The 17,195-nt window shown below is 39.5% G+C and overlaps 2 protein-coding genes across 3 annotated transcripts; one reads left to right on the top strand and one right to left on the bottom strand.

Moving 5' to 3' along the window:
* Positions 1-457: 457 nt before the first annotated feature.
* On the top strand, positions 458-5,085 carry LOC105356179. Its single transcript, XM_011486417.3, has 6 exons — positions 458-1,409; positions 1,486-1,691; positions 1,799-1,960; positions 2,907-3,059; positions 3,274-3,340; positions 3,435-5,085. The coding sequence occupies exons 1-6, from the start codon at positions 761-763 to the stop codon at positions 5,009-5,011; spliced, it is 2,814 nt and encodes a 937-aa protein (XP_011484719.1). The 5' UTR covers positions 458-760; the 3' UTR covers positions 5,012-5,085.
* A 4,815-nt stretch (positions 5,086-9,900) lies between these two features.
* Positions 9,901-16,970, bottom strand: LOC101169974 (annexin A13). Of its 2 annotated transcripts, none has more exons than XM_004078910.4 (11): positions 16,845-16,970; positions 16,304-16,379; positions 15,980-16,074; positions 15,725-15,895; positions 14,428-14,461; positions 14,116-14,195; positions 13,612-13,680; positions 12,351-12,452; positions 12,207-12,282; positions 12,019-12,131; positions 9,901-11,136 (listed from the first exon to the last, which is right to left on the bottom strand). In XM_004078910.4, the coding sequence occupies exons 1-11, from the start codon at positions 16,857-16,859 to the stop codon at positions 11,017-11,019; spliced, it is 951 nt and encodes a 316-aa protein (XP_004078958.1). In that variant the 5' UTR covers positions 16,860-16,970; the 3' UTR covers positions 9,901-11,016. The 2 variants fall into 2 exon arrangements, with proteins under 2 accessions (XP_004078958.1, XP_023821133.1); XM_023965365.1 differs by lacking the exon at positions 16,845-16,970 and adding an exon at positions 16,472-16,507.
* Between the last annotated feature and the right edge of the window lie 225 nt (positions 16,971-17,195).

Raw genomic sequence — 17,195 nt, 5'->3', positions numbered from 1 at the left:
GGAACGAAAAAGGCATTTTTTTCTTAAAAAGGAAAAGAAACAATTTTCTAATCTGGTTTGAAGCTTTTATCAAAGCTGCTGGGTGTCAAAGGGAGGAAACTAAAGTGGCAATAAATTGTTTTTGAGGTCTGTATTTTAAAAGGAGAGACTGTTTTGGGTTCCACAACATAAGAGGTCATCTTCTTCAAAGTCTTACCACAGAATCAGATCTACAGAGGAGATGAAAGCTGTTAAAAATACTTCAAATGCTTTTAAATCTGACTACGGTCTGCATTTAAAAGAGAACAGGGTTGATTTAGTCTAGAAACTGGAAAAGAACTGGAGAGGCAGGATCAAAAAACAAGAAAAAATAAATAAATAAAACAGTGCGCTCATGGATCTGCTCCTGAATGGATAAATAACCCAGAACTGATGCATGTACCTACCAACCGCATGCTGCAGAACCTACAGTGGTATGTTCGGGAAGGCTACGGGTTAATTTGAGACTGGGAGCTAAACCTGTTGCCAATTAGAAGCAGTGAGCGCCACATGTGGGCTAGACTGAGCTGTCTGCAGAGGGGGCAAAAGGGGCAGAATCCACGCAATGGAGGCAAGCTGAGGAACTGTTTATTCCAGTTGAGTCACGGATATTAATAGAAGCTGCTATGATGGATATGTTTCTCAAATAATCAAAAGAGGAAATTTAGGAATAGCAGCCGTGCCAAGGGGGGGCACCGTTCACCCCATTTTTTTCCCTGTTTTTTGTTTTAAGGATTTCAACATGGCAAATTTTCCTGCCATTTTTATACTGTCTGTTATCACTTTACTTTTTACTGGGATTGTATCTGAAATATGTCGTGGACCGCGCTGCTTGAACGGTCAGGACTGGAGTAGGTCGTGCGTTGGAGCGCACTGCCGGGAGCGCACAGAGTCATCCTCATCCCAGCGGCAGCTGCACCTCTCTCCTCAGTTCAAAACAGCGCAGGTTTATCCGAGTTATCAACAGGATCCTCATTCCAGCCAACATCAGAGCCAGAGCGCGCCGTTAGCGCCTTACACCATCATCCAGCCTCAGCACGCGGGCTTTACGCAGCCCAGAAGAACGAACCCGCGGACGATCACGGCGGAGGTGTTCCATCCTGGCTGCGCCGGCGGGACGTGTCCAAGCACAGTCTCTCATCGCCCCACCAGCAATGAACACACTGCCACGCGGGAGTGTAAGGGAATTGGATGCAAACTGCCTTCAAGGATGCGCCAAAAGCAGAAGCCGTGCGTCGGAGAGGAATGTGGCACTCAGGCGAGGGGAGACGGAAGGGGGGGCTCCTCACCTGTTCAAGTGACGGACAGAGCCGCACAGTTTCTGGATGAACTCCAGGATTTTGGATCTGACAATGGGGCGTTCATACAGCTGACCTGTGACATGAAACCAGGTCAGTCTGACTTGGAAAACTAAATTTCAAATGAAACTCAGCTTTGAACTATTACAGTTTTCTTTGTGTGCTGCAGGATCCAACGAGGTTCCCTCAGAAGATGCCCTCGTCTTGCAGCTGCAACTCTCCAAAACCCAAGAGCGGCTTGTTGATGCTCTCAAGGGTCAGCAGAATGAGGTCAAAGAGCTGCAGAGGCTGCTAACTGAGCAGCAAGGGGCGCTGGTGAGCCAGCAGAGAGAGATCCTTGAGCAGCAGAGGAGGATGCTTGAGCAGATGGAGCAAGTAAGACTTCTTTATTGATGAGTAAGAAGATACTTATGTGCTTTCATTTTTTTAATAAAGGTTTTCTCAGACGTGTCAATTACTTTACCAGTTATTTTCTTCCTCAGGTAAAAGCCCAATACAACATTTTGATGGACAGCATGAAGCACACCTCTGTCCAGCACCTCCTGGATAGTCACCTGGAAACCTTAAGTGGGCAAATGAGGAGCCATCAAACACAGCAAGCTATGTCTTTACACAAGGTGGACATGGAGGCCAGTGTGGTGGAGGTGAGCTGCCGCTTGGGAGAGGAATCTAACTTTAGAAAAAAAGAAGTTTGAAAAATATGCATACCCTGTAGGCCTCAGTTTTAAAAATTAATTCATATAACTTCTTTTCATCAGTTTTAAAAGTGTTCCCAGTGGTTTTTCAAGTAATATTATGCTGTTTTAGCCAAAATAAGAAAAAAAAGTAATTTTCTAGGACATAGTTTCTGCAGAGCAACAATAGTTAATTAGAAATTAACATCTGAGTTGTAGGTGGGACTGTTGGCGTGGAATAAGCCGGCACCATTCCCCTTCTGTTTACATGCTCAGCCCATCATAACCCCAACCCAAAATTATTGGGACATAAAAATGGGAAGCTATATTAGAGCTATCCAGCTGTGCAGTTTTGAGCCAGATGTCAGCTCAGACGAGGAAAACAAAGACGTACATGGATCTTTTTTTCTGCAAGTGCATCAGAATGGAGTGGAGCTGGGAGCTTGTGGCTTGCTGTAGTAACTTATATGTCCCAATGTTAAGATTACTTGTCCTTATAAATGTTCTCTATTATGGCGAAAATGCAACAAGAACATGTTAAAAACATAAAAAAATCCCACTTTAAGACAACGCCACCTGGACAAACAAGAGCCTTCACCAACAGTAAAAACACAATTTTCATCTGCGGGGGTCTTTAAAACTGTTGATTGATTTTCCTTCCTTTTCTGAATTTAATCAAACCAAAAATTGTCTTTGCTTATTTCAATGAAAGAACTCTTCATTATATTAATTGAAGTGCCAATGCTTGTACATTTATGTAAAGCACCTGTCAAAATACTAAATAAAATAAAACAAAAAAAAAAACTTCAAAAAAGAATTCAAAAACAAACAGATTTTTGATCAAATTGCGCTAATTCCTAAATTTTGACAAAATGTTGTAAACATTTCTACTTGGCTAATTTGTTAATTCCATCAGGTGGGTCACTCTCAGGTGGCCTGTGGCAGGTGTGGACATGAGGAGTATTGCAGCTACAGCAACAGCCAACCTCGCTGTGAAAAGTGCACCGTTTGCCCACCTGGTTTCTTCTTGGTGGCTCAGTGTTCAGTCCACGCAGACAGGATATGTCAGGTCAGCATTCTGATCGTCTGTCACTGGAGCTTGACAACTTCATGTATTTAAAAAAAATCAATGAAAAAACAGTGACTTTTGAGCAGTGGAGTAGCTCATCATTTTAAGTTTTTTTAATTTTATGAATGAATAAATGCATTCAACAAAGTTACAGAAGATGTTTTCATTATTGTGCAGCTGCTGAGTAAAAGTAACAGTATGATTGTCATTACAGGACAGAGACGAATGCCTGGAAATGTCCGGGTTATGTGGTGACCAACAAAAATGTTCAAACACCCCAGGTACTTTGCATCATTTTTCAAACTTTAAGTACGCAAACATTTTCTGGTCTCTTCATTTAAGTCTTTCAAACTTGTTTCCTTGTTATGTGTCCAGGAGGGTTCCGATGCCAGGGTATGACCATGAGAGACGCCGCCTCCGGACTGTGCGGCCATGGCTACTTCTTTAACTCAGACATGGAAGAGTGTCAGGCATGCAGCGACTGTGACGGAGAACCCGTGGCATCTCCTTGTTCTTTCGTTACAGATACGGTGTGCTTAGGTCCTGCTGCTGCCGCCAGTGAGGCGCTGTCTCTTTCTTGGGCTGGAGACTTGAGTTTGCAGGGAGTAAAAGACCGCTTCTTGGCACTCGCCTTCCCCAGCATGCAGCTTCACATCCAGGGAAGAGGGGATGCGGGTCTGGTTTTAGTGGAGAATGGGTATCTGGTTCTGAGGGAGCATGGTCTGGTCTGGTTGGATGGGAATCTTGGACTGAGTCACGGCTGTCGCAGTTTCATCCAAGTTTGTCTTCGTTTGAACGACACAGATGGCTCAAACGGCCGTGACCTGAGTGGCGTGCGGGTAGAGCAGAGGGAGCAGAGGTCTATCCAAAGCGTCAGCATCAGTGGGGTAGCTGAGGTTGCACCAGGTCAGAAGTTGTCCATTTTCCTCCGGAGTGCCAGTCATCACTGTAATCAAAGCAGTGAAGGCTTGCAGCTGTATGACTCCTCAGCAGCTCCACTCAACCTCCTCTGGCTGTCCCACGACACTGGTGCTGTTGCCATGACAGCACAGGCGATGGTCTCTGCTCATTACCATACAAACTACCGTCCAGTCTTCCGCACTATCTCCACCTCTGATCCTTACGTCATGGGGCTGACTCATGATGGACGCGGGGTTCGTTTTGCGGAAAGTGGTGCTGTGCGCTTTGTGTTCCAGCAAGCGCTGTATTCGATGGGGCAAGCATGCATAAGTGAGGGTTTTCAGCTTGTGGCATATCTCAACCAGAACGGAACAGGGATGGAGTTATTTCGAGTTTTCAAGCCAGGTGTTCATTACCGGGACACATCGATTTCTCTGTCTGGAACGGCCAAAGTCAGCCCTGGGGATGCAATTAGCTTTGAGATCTTGTCTCCTGCTCAGTGCAACGTGCGCTTCTTTGGCGATGAAACAGGCATCAGTCTCCTCAGTTTATTTTGGGTCCCTGCTGCCATTACTTCCTCTCTGTCTGCATCTGTGGCCAACACCGGCCTTCCCTCTGGAGCAGTTAGAAACAAGCCTCTGTTTTTTCGCCAGACAACCCCTCAGGTGTCCCAGATCGGGCTGCTTGGAAAAGGATCATCAGACCAGAGACGGGATTTCATCTTCAAAGAGAGTGGGACAGTTAGCCTAGCTCTGGATCTTAAACTCATTCACTCCTGCAACTTGGTCAAGGTGACTCTTCTCAGGCGAAATGATGCTGAGGGTTTGGGGCAGCGGCATGACACCGAGGGGACCCGCCCTGTTGCTTTGGCTCAGCAGGTGGACGGCCAGATGCCTGAAGGCAGTGAGTGGGCGAGTGTGAGTCTAAGGGCCTCTTTCAGAGTTCATAATGGCACGGTTGTCTTTTTCATACTGGACTGCGTTCGTGGACGAGTCAATCAGATTAGCCACCAAACAGGAAGTGGGGTGTCAATATTCTGGGTGGCAGCATGAGAAATAGACATTTCCAAAAAAAAAAAAAGAACAACTTACCCAAATAACCTTCTTTTGTTAGCTTTTAATAGGAAGTCTAACCAACATTTCCACCATTGTTGGCTGGATTAAATAAAATTTAGAGGGAACAGCTAAACAGATTATAAATAATGTATAAATGCTTAAAGTCTCACTCCAATCATCTTTTAAAAAACAAAACTGTGAAGTTTTCTAAGACAGTTTCTGCAGACTGATGGCAGTTCATCAAAATATTTGCCTCTGAGTTGTGGACAGAACTATTGGTCAGGAGTTAGCCTTCCCCAACTTCCCATCATCCATGCGTTTACATGCTTTCCCACTAGCTTACAGCCCCTCACTCCCCTACCCTAACAACACTAGTGCAACAAAAATGGCGAGCAATATTGGAGCTATCCAGGCATACAGCTTGGAGCCAGATGCTAGCTCAGACAAGGAAAACAAAGACGTACATGGATCTATTAGTCTGCAAGTGGATGCATCAGAATGGAACAGAGCAGGGAGCTTGTGGTCTGCCGACTGTGGCACCCATGTCACAACTACAAGCTTTGTCCAACAACATTTTTTGTCTCCTCCTGATTACCTATGATTTAAATAAGAAATAATCAGAAATTAAATTCTATGCTAAATTTTCTTTATTAATGTCCTTAATCATCATAGAAATACCACAAGAACATATTAAAAACACCAAAAATGACATTTTCATTGGAGTGGGTCTTTAAATAATGTCTGATAATTTTATATAAAGCAAAACATGTGAGCAGCACAAGGCTTTGGGTTTTTACGCAGTTAGTGGAAGTGTGGTATATCTTTGGACCCCACCGGGTAGGTGTAGAGTATAATGTGTTTGCCTATACAGTATACAGAATAGGGAAAAGAAAAGAAAAAACACACAAAATGTTTTCATTTTGCTGCAGAGCTATAATTTCAAGTTTTCACACAAATTAGGAGCGACGAGTCTTTTTAATTTGAATTCTGAATCATTTCAAACAGAAGGAAAGTCTGAAACGTTGTCTCATTGCAGACATTCAACGTATCTTATATTCCCAACCTCTGCATGTAGTTCAGCACAAAACATCAGGAAAACTGGCGTCTTTGTCTGGTAATGTTTGGAAGTCTAAACAGAAGTCAGTTGTGTAATTTCTTTTTGCCAAGAAAGGCTGCCACTTTTCCATTTCTTCATAAATATGTTCAACAGTTTCTGTCTAATTTAAGAAAAAAGCTTTTTTTTTTTAAAAATACTTTCCCACTACCGTATTTTCTGCAATATAAGGCACATTAAAAAGTCTTAATTTTTTTAAAACACAACAGTGTGCCTGATAATCCAGAGAACCTTATGTATGCATTAATTTTGGTTGTGTTACTGATGTTAAAAGAGACTTTAGAGGTACACAGTTCTCTTTTCAAATGTCTGGCTGTTTTAAAAAAGAAATTCACAAGTTGCATACAAGGTTCGGTGTAATTGTAAATAAGTTAATGTGACTTACGTGTAGTAATATCAGACTGTTTTTTTTTACGTGTTGCTACTAAAGTTAGAAGTTAGCATAGTCATAGCAATGTTTAAGTGGTATTAGTCTGTTTTTTTTATATGTTGTAAACATGGACAGTGTATGAGAACTGGACTGAAAACCCCCTTGCATTCCAAATAGTAAGTACTCGTTGGTCCCAAAAAGCCAAAATCCCATAGACCTCTATTGAGAAATAAACAGCTATTAGTCAATCATTATGTTTGTCAGAATAAACATTCTTGCTTTGATACCTTTTATTGACAAGTTTTTGCTGATCCTAATGAAGATATTTCATATTTGTTCTGCAGCGCAAGTTATTTAAGTTATAAACGCACTAATCGGATGCCTCAATCAAAATAGGTGACCTTGTGTCAAACGTTCAAAGCATATGATTGACAGATTCTCTCGAGCCTGCTTTCAGTGGAAGGGGTGTGGCCTTCTAATATGCTCACTTATGATTCGAGAGAGTGGTTGCCATAGAAATGTAGACAGACCAATCACAGCTTACTGAGGAAATCTGGTTCCAACATGGCGACAGACATTTCAATGGGGAAAAATGGTGACTGAATTGGCCAAATTTGGTTGGAACTGGAAGCAAGGCACTTTCTATGGGTGACACGGTAAGGGTTCTGTGGTTCTGTTCGGTTTTTGTGGTTTTTGATCATGTTATGAGTTACCCTCAGTCACACTAGCTTCAGGTTCATCATGATCCACAGCTGTCCTCATATTTAAGTGTCTGGTTGTCAGGTCAACTGCTCTGTTGTGTCACCTTTTTGTTGCTCCATGGGTTTTGTCTTTTTCAGTTTGTTTATTAAATGTTTTATTTTCTGTCACCATGTCTGGTCTCCTGCATTTTGGGTCTTCCACCATCAGTTTCTGAAAGACGGGATTCGTCCCATTATGTTTACAGTCAATGGTTGGAAACAAAGTTGGAAACAAAGTTGAGTGGTATTGTAAATACACAAACACAGCTAACGTGTAGAGGTGTTCAATTGTGTTTCTTTACATGCAAGGTCGGGAGTTGCAGGTTTTGTATATATGCTAATGCAGCTAACGCTTCTAACATGTAGCTTGCTACAAATAGGGTCTAGAATTACCGTGAACACAGTTAATGAAGCCTGACTGATTAATTTATCTCTGAGTCTTTTCTCTCATATAATGTGCCTTGTAGTTTGGAGCTCCTTATATGACAAAAGTTCAAAAATAGACCATTCGTTGACAGTGCATCTCATAATCCGGTGCGCCCTGGTGCAGAAAATACGGTATTTAACATCATGGGAATTCTTATTCATGTGACTACTGGTACTACATCATGTCATCAATCAGCCCACAGTAACGACTCTAAACAAATATTCTTAACAGAAGTCATCTGGAAATCATTTCTTCATCTTGAGCCTTCTGTTTTTCATTTACTAAATTTCCATGTTTTACCTTCATCTGTTTTTTCCCAGTTTAGTTACTCTAAAGGACTTACAGATCGTTCTCATGGTGACAATGTTTTTTTTTGCCGGTGCTGCTTTGCGGTTGGAGAGTGCCTTTAGGGGCATGTGTTTCATGTTAGCTGCCTCTCTCCACTGCAGATATGTTCTGCATGCCTATTTTAATAGCCACCTTGCACATTTGGACTCAGAGACAGGTCACCAAAACCTCACAGAATTGAAAGCCTTTTTCTAATATTCAAAGGTTTACAGTCTAGTTAACCTAAATGAATTGTTTGAAAATGGACATGTGATATTTGTTTCCAGCAAACCCAATAAAAGTAATTGTTTTACCAGATCGTTTGCAACTTCTATACAACTGAAAGACATGATATAATGGTTCGATCACTTAACTTTATTATTTTGCTAATATCCTACTCTTTGAGCTTCATTTTCAATAGGTGCATTTCCCTTACAGAAATGCAGAGACTGGATAGAAGTCACCAGGTGTTTCCTGTTATTTATCAAAGCTTAGATCTTTAATAAGTCATTTAGTCTGTAGAAGTTATATTAGCGCTGTTGTTAACCTGCTTATGGACTTCCTCTCAGTTCCAGGATACAGCACAGCGTTGGCACAAGATCAAATGGTACGCCACAATCCCGGGATCAATTTCTGTTAAAGCCAGGAGACCGTTTATGTTTTTTTTTTCCTTTGTTCACTCTTTGATTTCATGACTTCCAGGCTAAAGTGTCCTGGAGTCAATAAATCATAACTCTTCAAGGATCAGGGACCTTAATAAGCAGCTTTAAGGTTCACCATTTTCTGGAGCCAAAAATGATGATTAGATTATTTCCTTTAATGAGGATTAATCCTTTAAAAAAATTGGTCAAAATATTTAAAAACAATTCAAATGAAAATATTTAATCTGTGAAAATATAGCAATTAGACAAACTGAAACCCCTTTAAAGTTAAGATGGATAAGGCAAGGTAACTTAAAATTGATAAATGTAAAATGTCTTTCAGGTATGGCCTGTTGGCCCAGAATATTGGCACTGGATAATGAAGTACAGGTGGAAGAAAGTGAGCATAAGTGGGTTCAGACTTCTTAAGAACCTTGGAGAGCTTTATATTTTTAGAGTAAAACAATAAACCAGCTGACGATTAAAACATTTATGCAGCGATTCATGTTTAAATTTCCTTGCAGCCACCAAAGAACAAAATGTCTCTGGGATGGAGACAGTTTTACAAAAGTCCCCCCAGAAATCCCCAAGATAATTGCAATCAGATCTTGTGTAAAAAAAAAACAAAACTCATTGCCATGAGAAAGAAATATCTTCCTAACAAACATTTTCCAACTTTGGCCATATTGGCAAAAAAAATAACTAGAGAATTTCCCCCAATTTTCTAACTTTCATCACATTTCCCTGCAAACACGTGTCTGTGCTTGCAGACACGTCTCGTCCAGACATACAGATGGACGGCCAGACTGAGATATGAAGAACTACAGATGGAGCCCAGCCTGCAGATGTTCAGGTATAGCAGGAATGTGGAGAAAGCAGGTGCGTTCTATGCATTAGCCCTTGAACAGGAGCTGTTAGAAGTTTCCAGCAAGATGCTGAGCTGCAGGGAGGAAGGCAAAAAAATGTTTACTCATGTGTTAGCCCATCTGGAAGCATTTCACACTTGTTTTCTAGTTTTTTTTATACCTCCCTCGCTAAAATCAACCACAAATATGTCAGTATTTTTTGAAGCACTCTAGTACGAAACCCAGATCTAAACACTTGAAAATCAAAGTCCAAAAATAACTAGATGGAAAATAAATTAAATAGGAAATCTGCTTGTTATTTTACCAATTATAATCCCCAAAAAAAACAAAAAACCTTCAGTGTAGAAACATACAAGAGTGTTTCTATTGTGAGTCACTCAAAACCACACATCTCTCCAAACTGGTACAACACTGCCCCATATAGGAAACATTTATTAAAGAATCTGTGTTAAAACAAGTTTTGCAGTAACAACCAAATAAATGTCACTTAAACATTGTTTTTAATGGAACACATGTAATGTGGTTGCTCTTTAATTAATTAAAAGTATATACAAAAAATTAAAATTACTTACACTGTGATCTACAAGTACAATTAGATGCCTCATTATACAAAGAGTTGTTATATTAAAAGATTGCACTGAACAGATTGCAGATACCATAAAGTTATGTTCCTGCAGTGTATATGGTCAATATGAATTTAAAAACAAGGTATCTTGTAAGCAGACAGAATTCAAAACCACATTTAGCATAAAGGTGATGCAAAAAGACAACTAGTAACTCTTTCAAATACATGTATATATGATACGTTTTTTCAGGCATTTAAATATTAAAAGTTGCATGATTGACGGTTTGGGTGTTCACAAAAGTTGGAATTGGAGCAGCATTGATTGTGTGAAAAGCATTAAAGAGGCAAAAAGTGAGGGAGACAAAGGAAGAGGACAAATATCTGTATGGCAGTGACATGCAGTCAGGGGAGGCTGTTTTAATTCATTTTCATATTTTATGAATTTCATTTCCTTTTATGTAAAGCACTTTGTGTTTTGAACTGGAATGAAAAGCGCTACACAAATAAATGAATGTACTTTTTTATAATTAAAAATCAAACACTATTTTTAAGACTTCATTTGTAAGTAAAAGTGATCCAATAAAACAATTTTGGTGATTTTTTGTTTACTGTTTGTAAACGGAGGGAAAATTTTGAAATTCAAATTTAAACACGCTTCAACTTCAATCAAATGGTGAATAAATTACTCTGTAGGGTTTATTTGTTTTCAAATCTGACTGATGACGTCAGCGCCTCACCACCCGTGAACCTCACTACACGTCACTGTTGTATGGTTATCTGTATGAATAAGTAGTGCGGATAAGAAGACAAATATTTGACTATTAAACTTGTAATTTATGACTGAGTTGACTTTGGTTGAAGAAGTTTATAAAGTGAGGATAGCATGATAAAAGAGAAATGAGGGTAATGATGGATATAAAGCTATATAATTAAGGCTTAAGATGGGTTGGGGTCAGTGCAGGATCTCAATGAGGAGACGCTTAAAGTCCCCCCCACACTCAGAATCCAAGGCGTCTTTCAGGGTCACGTCATATTTCTCCAGATACATCTCTTTCACTGTCTCCAGGTCAATCTGTGGGATTGAAATCACAAAAATGGAGCAAAGTAGGTTTTAGCTTCTGGTCTCATTTCTTGGTAAAATCGTTTGTTTATGAGATTGTCAAAATGATTGCACTTTTTCAGTCTTCCCCATTGCATCTTGGGTAATTCTCAGTTTGCCATTACTGTTCTTAGACTGACAAACAACATCAGATGGGTTTTTGTACAAACAGCAAAACAACTGTTGTGTAGAATTTGGTTTAAAGTTTAAATTTTTTTTTTAGCTTTATCTCTAGAATGGTACAACAACCTGAGTACTGTGTTACAGTTAATATATTAATATGAACAACTTCATTAAACAAACAACTTTATTTATACCGACTTTATTTTTGCTCAGTGTTTTGAATGAATTTTAAGAAGAAACAATATAAAGGGCTTTTATCGTGCTTTTCTTAAGCCCTTCACAGTAAACTATATCCATAGATATTATATTACCTTTGACACATGAAAGATGGATTTTTTAAAAAAAATATGACTTATTTCCAAAGGTCATTAAATTATAATACACTTGAAAGCTTAAAAAAGATTATTTTGCTTGGCATAGACCCTTTCATATGTAAGTAATTACGTGTAACATTACTTTCATTTTTGCTTCCAATTACATTTTTAACCAAGTTGTCATTTTTTAACAGCACCACTAAAATGAAACGTACACAATATTTTGGTTACTATTCCCATTTGGGTTAAACTTCAACAACCAAATTATGAGCTGATAAAGTTTTGGTTCAAAACAAAGGTATTTGGTGTTGGGAAATATGTTTTTTTTTTCCAGCCAGGATTAAGGACAGAACAGAACAAACTAAGTGTTGCAACTCTGTTCTTTCAGCACAATATGGGTACACAAAGAGCCACTTGCCTCAGAGCGGCCCACGATGATGCGAATAAGTGTGTCCTCATCCGTGCCCAGACCCTTCATTGCAGCATTGAGGCGTCTGGCAAAGTACAGCTGTGGGTTCTTTGCACATCTCACTGTAGATGTTTACAGCAGAAATTAAAACTGTTTAAATGTCAAAGAAACCTGTGAATTATGCTGTTTCCACTCACCAAGTGTGGTGTAGCAGTCCTTCAGAGTTCCTGTAGCCTCAGCATCAATGGTGTCCAAAATGTCTGTATCTGACAGCTGAAAAGAGGTCCACACTCAATGCCAAGGGCTTAGGATCTCCTGTAAGTGTGGAAGTGAGTACATACCCCCTCATAGGCCTTAAAAGTGGCCTGAAGCTGCATGTAGTTCCTGTGTGTCAGGATGTAGGTGAAGGTGGACTCGTCTGTGCCGAACCTGCCCTCTCCTGCCTGAGAGGCGGAAAAGCAAGAAACAACCCATCATTTTCCTGAGCATGTGCAACAGCACGAAAGGCTGGCCGTCTCTGCCATCGATTCCCTCAGAAAATCAATTTGCTATCAATTTTCATTTAACTTTTAAAAGTCAGATGAAGAATAATTCCCTGGAAGCTAAGAAGACGACTGATGATGTCACAATGACTCAACAAAAGCACACAGTGACATTTAAAAAAAAAGTCATTACATATGTTCCAGAATTGGAAATATTCCTGTTTATGTGTTTTCCTAGAATTTTATCAATGATAAATGGTCAGACAATATCTTTTTATGCCATTTGGGGTATTTTAAGTTTACGAAACAACAACTTTATGCAAATGTTTATCAGAAAACTTAGTAATAAAAAAATGTTTGCAGTTCATTCAAAAAGCTAACACAGACAATGAAACTATCACAAAATCCAATTGGTTCTTCCAAAGCAAAGCAAATTAATAGAACCTGAATATTTCATAAGTTTTATCATGAATATGTCAAAAAAGTTAATCTATGGATTTTCTTTTTTGGTATTTAACCAATATTTAAAAAGTATATAATTTTCAATTTGAGAAGTTTAAAAATTTGGTATGTTTATAAATACAGACAATAGTTAGCTGTTTTATTTCCCTTTTTTATATAAATTTACTGAATATAATAGACTAAAAATAGAATAAACTATAATAGAATAGAACTTATTGATCTCACAAAGGGGAAACTACCTTGACACCATAGCTCTATTAAAAAAGCAAATAGATAATAAATAACCTCAAAAATATAAAATGCTTGTAAATTAGTAAACTGTACCAACATTTTTACACCTAGACCGACACAAAAAATACAGAATTGTTAAAAACTGCAAAAAGAATTAAGTAAATCAATTTGACAACTGTTTTTTAAGGAGAAAGCACAAGATCCAACTTTCACACCAACTGATGCTTTTTTTACTGTCCAACAGCCATATGTATATGAATTGTAATTTTGTCTGATCAGTGTTATGATGCCAGTGTTTACTTTCCGATCCACTGAAACCTGAGGAAGAATACTAACCACTAACTATATACCGTACTAATACAAACCCATTAAAACAACATCAAACCGGTTGGGAAAATCTCCAGTCAACTTTGATCTAAAAACGCACCTCTAATAAAGATGAAGCGTCCTGGTCGGCTAAATCCTCATCAACCTCATAACCTTCATCTCTACTTGCCTGCGGGAAAAGATGAGGAGAGGTGTCGATTAGGGAAAAAAGTGGAGTAAAAGGCTCAAGAAATTGGAGGTGATGTCAAATATTTGTTAAATACAGTCAAGGAGAGGGAAAACAGAGATAACAAGAAACTGTGATAGAAGTTCAAAAGTATCTGCTGACAGAAAATTTTGAAGGTTACAGGAGTTCGTTGCTGTAGAATACAGAATGAGTCCCTCTGTTCTTTCCTTTTTTCAGGAGAGAAAGGAGAAAAGGACAGAGAATGGTGGAGGCTGCAAAAGAACTACAAAAAATGTCTGTGCATGCCAGTGACAAATGCCTTAGTGGGCGATAAACGAGCTGGAGAACAATTATCCGAGTCATGTTGTGAAAAACAAAAAATGTGCAAAAATTCAAAGTGCTTTTCATGGTCTAAAAAACATTTGGATTGTTTCCTACCTGCAGCAGTGAGATGAGCAAATTCCTGACATCTCCACTTGTGTCATCCTCAATATCTGCCTCTAAGTCACGCTCATGGGCTGAAATAAGAGACCGAAGGAACTCAGTTCACAATGTCAACCAATTATGTACAGAAATAATCCAAATAGATTCTGGTTGGAGATAAACTATGGAAAAAAAAAAAAAAAACATCTTACTAGTCTGTTGGCAATAGAAATGTGACAGCTAAAAGTGTATTTTCCCTAGCAATATCATTTTTAAAAAGGCAAATGAAAGGAGCTGCTCTGTGACTAATATGACCAAAATACATACCTTGAAGATAAGCCTCCTTATAGCTCAAGATGTCCTGTGGGTAAAAATCAAAATAAGGTGTTTTGAAGAGATATCGTTTTGCTTTAAAAAAAAGGGTTTTATTATGGCAGCGATGATGTCCTTCTCAGTCTGCATGTATTTTAAAAGGTATATTTGGACTCACTATTTTAAAAATTCTAAAAAAACATTTTAAGAGTTATGCCCTGAATTCTGTCTGAGCTGTGGGTGTGCAGATCTGCCCCCTTTTGGCTTTTGCCAGGCTGATGATTCCAATCTGCCAGATCTCTGCCCCCTTTCTAGTGATCTAAATCTCTGAGCAGCTTTGGTCTGAAGGGGTGACAATGTTCTGGCTAAAAACATTTATTGGCCTGACGTCACCCTTTTCTGAGCTTCTACGCTGTCATCAACACACCTGGAGACCAGACCTGAGCCCACTTAAACCTCCAGTTCCAATTTCATTTATTCTTAATAAACACCTAAATGTTTTATTGTCATCAGTGTTGTTGTGTCCCTTGCCAGCTCGGCCATGGCAGAACCAACACAAACAGCAGATGACACAGTGAATAGTGTTTCCTGTCTTCTGAAAGTCTTTCTCTGAAGCTACGTTCACATCGCCCTCAGCCACGCGTGTTCAGGCGTATAAACATGCTTTCCGGGTTTCCGCATTCACGTGGAGCTATGCAAGTTTTTACGATGGTTTTCGGGCTCTACGTACAAAACGTATGGCCATTAAACGTGCATTGCGTGGAACTTTGACCAATTGGGGACTCGGATTTGATAGTGACGTATGGATTTGGTTTATCTGGTGAACGATGACGAGGCGACAAGCCTGTCTGTGTTTGATTTTCAAATAAAAATAAAGATAAACCAAGGCCACTCTTCTGATATGATGGTTATCCCTTTCCACCATTGCAGGGACACTAGCAATGAACCGAACCATTTCGTGCCTAATCGCAAGATGTACATTATTTCAACATTTCCCATCAAGCCTCTTCCAACTGTAGGTGGCGACATGCGCTTGTAAACAGTAGAACGTGGTCAAATGCCAAGTGTGTACTCAGTCATACCTTTTACCTTATATAAAACTGTATCAATTCCAGAAAGAGTTTGCCAAATTTTTGCTTTGGGAACTATAATAGTGATGCATTTCTTAAAACAACCTTTATACTATGTCTTTGGCATAACCCAACTGGAGATTTCAACCTGTAATCTTCACCCTGACCCTTTACCGATCTGATAGAAGTCCCGGTTTATAAACTGAACAAGTTTGATAAACTTTTTCAGAGAAGACTCTTACATTATTCGTGGCAGTGCACAGGATCTCAACCAGCACTGCTTCATCAGTACCCGCCCCCTTGATGGCGTTCCGCAGCTCTTTGGCAAAGAAGACGTGAGGATGGTCCAACATGGCAACGATGGCTTTCTCAAAGCTGCCTGTTAGCTCCTTTTTGAGGACCTCCTCCAGTTCCTGAAAAACCACAGCGCACACGAGAACATGAGAATGGCTGTGCTTGTGATACAGACACAGACAGGCAGGTGGGCGGAAACTCACGTCATCGTACTTTTCAAAGTAGGCCTGTTTGATTTCCACTCGCTGAGCTGCAGAGCGATTGGCCAGGATGTTGATGATGGCCTCCTCATCTGTCCCTGAAAATCGCAAAGCAAAACAGACATAGTGTTTCACCTTGTAAAAGCTATTAAACTGATTTCAAATTCAAAAAATTATAAAGGAAATTAAAAAAATAAAAATTTTGAGGAAATTTAGAACTAATTATCCTAAAAAAACTGATTTTGTTTTTTTAATGTTCAACATAGTATCAAAATATACATTAATTTAGAAAAGCTTTGATTGTATTGTATACAATTAACCACTTACCCAACCCTTTACATGCTTTTCTTAAAGCTTTTATGTCATCTATGACGTCAAAATCCTCATATGGGACGATGGTGGGCTAGAAAAGAAGAAATAAAACATTACTTTTCATGCACTTCAGTTAAAAGTAACTTAAAGAGATGACACCTATTTAATTAAGACAGTCTTTACAAATGAAACTGAAGTAAACATCCAGGAAGCAGCTCTCTGTAGGAGCAGGGTGCGCCTGGGGTAAGCGCTGAGTCATGGGTGCGGCCGCAGTTGCAGCAGCCTCTTCTGCCCCCCTCGCCCACCCACCCCGGCCTAAACACAATGCGGGTCCATTGATCAGATCACTAAGAAATCCCTTGTTTTCCTTCCTCTGCATGACGACGCACTCTCCCTGTACTCAATTTCACTGCGCAAGTACCAATCCAGAATAAAAAAAGGTATAATTTTTCCTTTTTTTTTAAATTATATTTTGTATTAATATTGGCACCATTTTAGGATTACACTAAGTAAAAAATTACTTGCCATGGAATAATGTTAACTCTGATTATCTCACCTGCACGTTCCCCATGTTTTCCTCACAGCTGTAGATGGTTAAATTGCAGTTGAGCTTCCTCCTTGATGCTGCGTTTGTGCGCTCCAAGAAGGCTGGGCTGGGGCGGTGACGTCAGCTGTCATGCTAGGAGGGGCAAATTAAAATGGGTGTATGAGGGGAGGAGTTTTTTTTTTTTCTTTTGTATTCTTTTTTCCCCCCTATGTATTTATGTTAATTTGCAGAAAGGGGGTTTGAAACTGAGCAAAAATCCTCTTTAAATTATGTTAGGATCTTAAGGAAACTTGGATAAAACAAGACTTTAAAAACTTGAAGATGGTTTCTGCAGAGCGGCAGGTGTTTATTAGAAATTCA

The sequence above is a fragment of the Oryzias latipes genome, chromosome 17, assembly GCF_002234675.1.
Source record: "Oryzias latipes chromosome 17, ASM223467v1".
NCBI lineage: Eukaryota > Metazoa > Chordata > Actinopteri > Beloniformes > Adrianichthyidae > Oryzias > Oryzias latipes.
Note: the sequence above shows the minus strand (reverse complement) of the source record. Positions and strands in the feature narration are given on the sequence as shown.

Bases quoted from the DNA above. Each gene is read 5' to 3' on its own strand.
- LOC105356179 (XM_011486417.3), top strand. From the start codon at position 761: ATGGCAAATTTTCCTGCCATTTTTATACTGTCTGTTATCACTTTACTT. The intron at 1,410-1,485 runs GTCAGTCTGACT...TGTGTGCTGCAG, and splicing joins GACCTGTGACATGAAACCAG to GATCCAACGAGGTTCCCTCA. The intron at 3,341-3,434 runs GTACTTTGCATC...TTATGTGTCCAG, and splicing joins AAAATGTTCAAACACCCCAG to GAGGGTTCCGATGCCAGGGT.
- LOC101169974 (XM_023965365.1), bottom strand. From the start codon at position 16,492: ATGTTTACTTCAGTTTCATTT. The intron at 16,380-16,471 runs GTAAAGACTGTC...CTTCTTTTCTAG, and splicing joins TGTTTACTTCAGTTTCATTT to CCCACCATCGTCCCATATGA. The intron at 12,453-13,611 runs GTGCGTTTTTAG...TCCGCCTCTCAG, and splicing joins ACGCTTCATCTTTATTAGAG to GCAGGAGAGGGCAGGTTCGG.